Raw genomic sequence first — 4,329 nt, 5'->3', positions numbered from 1 at the left:
CAGCATTTGCAACTCACTTTACACACTAATTTTCACACAGTGTTGTTTTCCCCTGTGTTTTTCTTTCCTCCCTCTCCCATAAGCTTACTCAATCCTTCTGGCCCAATATAGGAATAAAAGCAGGGCAATGCTTCTATTTCTGTCTTTGCCACTGACTGACTCACTGTATAGTTTCTTAAGCATTTACATCTTCCATTTGGATCCTCTGGTATCTAAGAAGATGAATGTGTCTGTTGATGTTTTCTTTATGGTAAGAGCACCCACAATGTCTCCTTCTGTGCAGAATCTATTGCGCTTAGTAAGGGTTGAGTCCACACTACAACCTTCCTATCAGTGAGGATATTAGTAGAGGTTCTGACTTCAAACTAGATGCCTACTTTAATTACAACCACAGGAAATTTATATTTTGAGATTGGTCAGTCATATTTTACTTCAACCAACAGCCACAAAATTGAGATATGGCACTCACAGATGGGCACACAAAACAGCATCATCATATACACTCTCCTTTATAATGCATGCTAAAAAGGAGCTAGACATATTCACAGAGCATAATGTGATCCTGGGAGCAGGACATACACAGAGTTATTTTAATATGGAGAATGCTGGCTATCTTGTGCTACAGAGCCCTGCAGCACTACTGTCTGCTGAATATGCAAACATATTGCTCTTTCCTTTTCAGTGCTGTATTGCCTTCAGTCACGCTACTGTCCCACTTACAGTCCTTCACAAATATATTCTGTCCTTTGGGGTCATTTTATTGATGGCTAAATAAAAATAAGTGCATCAAATCAAATTAGCAAATGTGTAGATAATTCTTACAAGCTAAGATTTAGTCCTTACTATTGGAATGAACATCAGACCCCTACTGTGGTTTTCAAGTGTTGGCAAAATCCATGTATGTGGAACTACAGCAAGTGGAGTTGGTTCTTACATGCCAGCCAATGTTATTTTTACAGCTGCTACTGCTTTAACAAAGTATATATTTAATTAGAGAAGACTCTCCAGCAGTTGTCTGAATTATGAGTTAGTCTTACAGATAAACACATTAGCAAGAAATGTATTCCGATTTTCAGTATCATAGCAGGAACAACACAGTGGGCTGCTTCATGAAGACTGTGATGTCCAAAGCACAAAGAAAATAGGATCTTAAAAAACAGGACCAAATGTTAACAATCTGTTACGAAATGGTACAATCCAACTAGTTTAGCTTAAATACCCTGATTTTTTTTCACAGGGTAAGCTTCCAGCTATGCTGTTCAAGATTTGTTTTAAAAATTTCCACTCTCTCTACTAATTACCAAAAATATCATGAGAGTACAAAGGAAATCAGATACTTACTGCTTGAAAATTATTTGTATTGGAACTAGTGACTGGATTAGTTTTAATTAAAAGGCAAAGAAATAAAAAAATACCTAATGTAAAAATAAATACTTATTTCCCATGTTAATTAATTACATTGATTGATATTTTCTATTCACTTCCAGTGAACATTCAAATCTCTTTTTTCTCGTGAGAGGATCGCTATACGAATTCTTCTAAAATTAAGGATTTTACCCTATTTGCACTTGGGTACTTTATTGAATGTAGGCTGTAATATGTGCTGTAATTATATGTGTATGCATATGAAAATATGCATATTATTATAGTAACAAATAAAAGACTGTTGAAATACATCAGAAGACACCTTTGGCTGAAAAATAAAGAGGCAGGGTTTGGGTGCTGTGAACAAATTATTGCCAAAATGCAGCAGATCCGAACTAGAGATCTTAGGTTTCTGTGGTTTGGTTTCATTACATAAAAGTTCAAAACAAAAAATAAACCGCACAATAGTATTTTGGTGAAAGCAGGTTCTGACAGCCAGATTTGAGCGCATTCCCAGTGTATGTAAAGCTACACGAAGTGACATCCTGCTCTCTAATCAAACTAAGATGTGATCGAGCTCTCCAAAAGGAGACACTTGGAAAGCGCCAGGTCCTGCCTCGCCCCCGACACTCGGACAAGTGCAGGTGAGGGCTGGGACGCGCTCTCCGCAGGGGGATGCGGTGGGAGAGCTCCCCGCTCGCGTTGGGAAGAGCGCTGGATGCGCGGGGGCTGCAGCGGCGGCACCACCAGCACCCGGAGCCGCTCTGTCCCGGCGCTGCGGGCAGAACGCGCTGCTCCCACCGCGCCCCGGCCCGGCCCCGCTCCGCAGCCCAGGGGCCGCGGCGGCGGGACGGCTCCTCGCTGCGGCCCCGGGAGCGGCGGCGGCCAGCGGGGAGGAGAGAGGTGAGGCCCCGGCAGCCGGCGGGTGTGTAGCCCGGGCCAGCCCGGGCCGCCGCGGGGCACGCCGAGGGCGGCGGGCAGAGATGCCCCCGCGGGCCGCCGCTCCCCCAGGCGCGGGCGGCTCTGGCCCGGGGGGGTCCCGCCGCCGCCTCGGGCGCTGTCCCTCCGGCAGGAGCGGCAGGGGGGCCCCGGGGCAGCGGGGCCGGCCCTTGCGCCGAGGCTGCGCCCCAGATGGGGAGCGCGGAGCTGGGAGACGGCCCGAGGGTGCTGCGGGCACTCACCGGGTGCCTGCTGGGCGCCCTGGTGCTGAGCACGCTGCTGGGCAATGCGCTCGTGTGCCTCGCCATCCTGCGCTTCCGCCACCTCCGCAACAAGGTCACCAACTGGTTCGTGCTGTCGCTGGCCGTCTCGGACCTCTGCGTGGCCCTCTTGGTGATGCCCTGGAAGGCGGTCACTGAGGTGGCTGGAGGCTCCTGGCTCTTTGGCAGGCACTTTTGTGACACCTGGCTGGCCTTCGACATCATGTGCTCCACAGCCTCCATCCTCCACCTCTGCATCATCAGCCTGGACCGGTACTGGGCCATCGCCAGCCCCTTTCGCTATGAGCGCAGGATGACACAGCGCCTTGCTTGTGCCATGATAGCCGTGGCCTGGGCTCTCTCCATCCTTATCTCCTTCATCCCGGTGCAGCTACACTGGCATAAAGCCAAGGACAGTAGAAATGCAGGCTCCTGGCTACTTGGGACACCCCGCTGTGATGTCAGATTGAACCCCACTTATGCCATCACCTCCTCCCTTATCAGCTTCTACATCCCCGTGGCCATAATGATCATCACCTACACCAGGATCTACAGAATTGCCCAGGCCCAGATCCGCCGCATCTCCACCCTTGAGAGAGCAGGGGGGCAGCGGCCAGCTCCTGGCAAGGAGCCCACCTCCTCTTTACGGAGCTCCTTGCACAAGGAGACCAGGGTGCTGCAGACCCTTTCTATCATAATGGGAGTCTTTGTTTGCTGCTGGCTGCCCTTCTTTCTGCTGAACTGTCTGCTGCCCTTCTGCCAGCCCAGCCTCGAGGAAGACCCTGAGGGACAGTCACTTTGTATTGGCCAAACCACCTTCAATGTCTTTGTGTGGTTTGGCTGGGCCAACTCTTCAGTGAATCCAGTGATCTATGCTTTCAATGCAGACTTCAGGAGAGCTTTCAGCAATCTCTTGGGCTGCCGGTGCTGCTGCTGTGGGGCACCCAAATCCCCTGTGGAGAGGGTCAATTTCAGCAATGAGCTGGTTTCCTATCACTATGACAGCACCTGCCAGAAGGAAGGAGCTGTGGCATCCTCAGTACCTCCTGCTGCCGTCACTGCCTGGGTGCAGCCCCTGCCCCATGCCAAAAGCCTCCAGAGAGAGGACAGCAGTGAGATGTCATCTATGGAGAAGAGGGTTGTGACTTCTCAGACACAGACTGCCCCTGGCAGCAGCCCCAAGAGTTGTCAAGTGCCAGCTATTTTGCAAGTGGATTGCAAGGCAAAGCCATCCCTGGAAACTGTTGCCCCCTGTACAGGACTTGGTCAGTGTGAGGGACCCCATTGCCTTGTTTCAGAGGGATGAGTGATTAAACACTTATCACATACACAGCCACCACACAGGGAGATTCTCCTTCTCTCCATGTAAGTTCCCCAGCAGTAAAAGTCTCATGCCAGAGGGAGGGGAAAACACTGCTCTTAGCACAGAGGGGTGATAGGCATATGGCGTCCATTCCAAAGGCACATAGCAGCCACACGCTAACCTCTTCCCATGGCCTCCTTCACCCCATTCTCACAGTCATTAGACATCTCCCATGCATTTGTTCACCCCCATTCTGCAGTCAAATTTGAGGTATGTATTAAGAATAGTGAGATAATTAGATCAAAGCAAAAACAACTCATAGTTCAGGCAGCCAGTCCCTCCAGAAAGTAGAAATATAATATGATCCACAAAATAAAGAGTGACCAGGTCATCTCTGTCAACCCATTTCACTACTTGTAAATATGAAGAGCAATGAAAGGCAAAGCAAATAGGTGTTGGATG

General features: G+C 49.4%; 1 protein-coding gene across 1 annotated transcript; it reads left to right on the top strand.

Moving 5' to 3' along the window:
* The first annotated feature begins 2,496 nt into the window (after window positions 1-2,496).
* On the top strand, window positions 2,497-3,870 carry LOC102112671 (D(1) dopamine receptor-like). The gene has a single exon (XM_005520842.2). It carries the CDS (start codon window positions 2,497-2,499, stop codon window positions 3,868-3,870), a length of 1,374 nt encoding a protein of 457 aa, XP_005520899.2.
* Window positions 3,871-4,329: the final 459 nt, after the last annotated feature.

The sequence above is a fragment of the Pseudopodoces humilis genome, chromosome 9 (assembly GCF_049639895.1).
Source record: "Pseudopodoces humilis isolate 2021_Gansu_Grassland_sample_001 chromosome 9, ASM4963989v1, whole genome shotgun sequence".
In the NCBI taxonomy this organism is placed as follows: Eukaryota; Metazoa; Chordata; class Aves; order Passeriformes; family Paridae; genus Pseudopodoces; species Pseudopodoces humilis.
Note: the sequence above shows the minus strand (reverse complement) of the source record. Positions and strands in the feature narration are given on the sequence as shown.

Bases quoted from the DNA above. Each gene is read 5' to 3' on its own strand.
- LOC102112671 (XM_005520842.2), top strand. From the start codon at position 2,497: ATGGGGAGCGCGGAGCTGGGAGACGGCCCGAGGGTGCTGCGGGCACTC.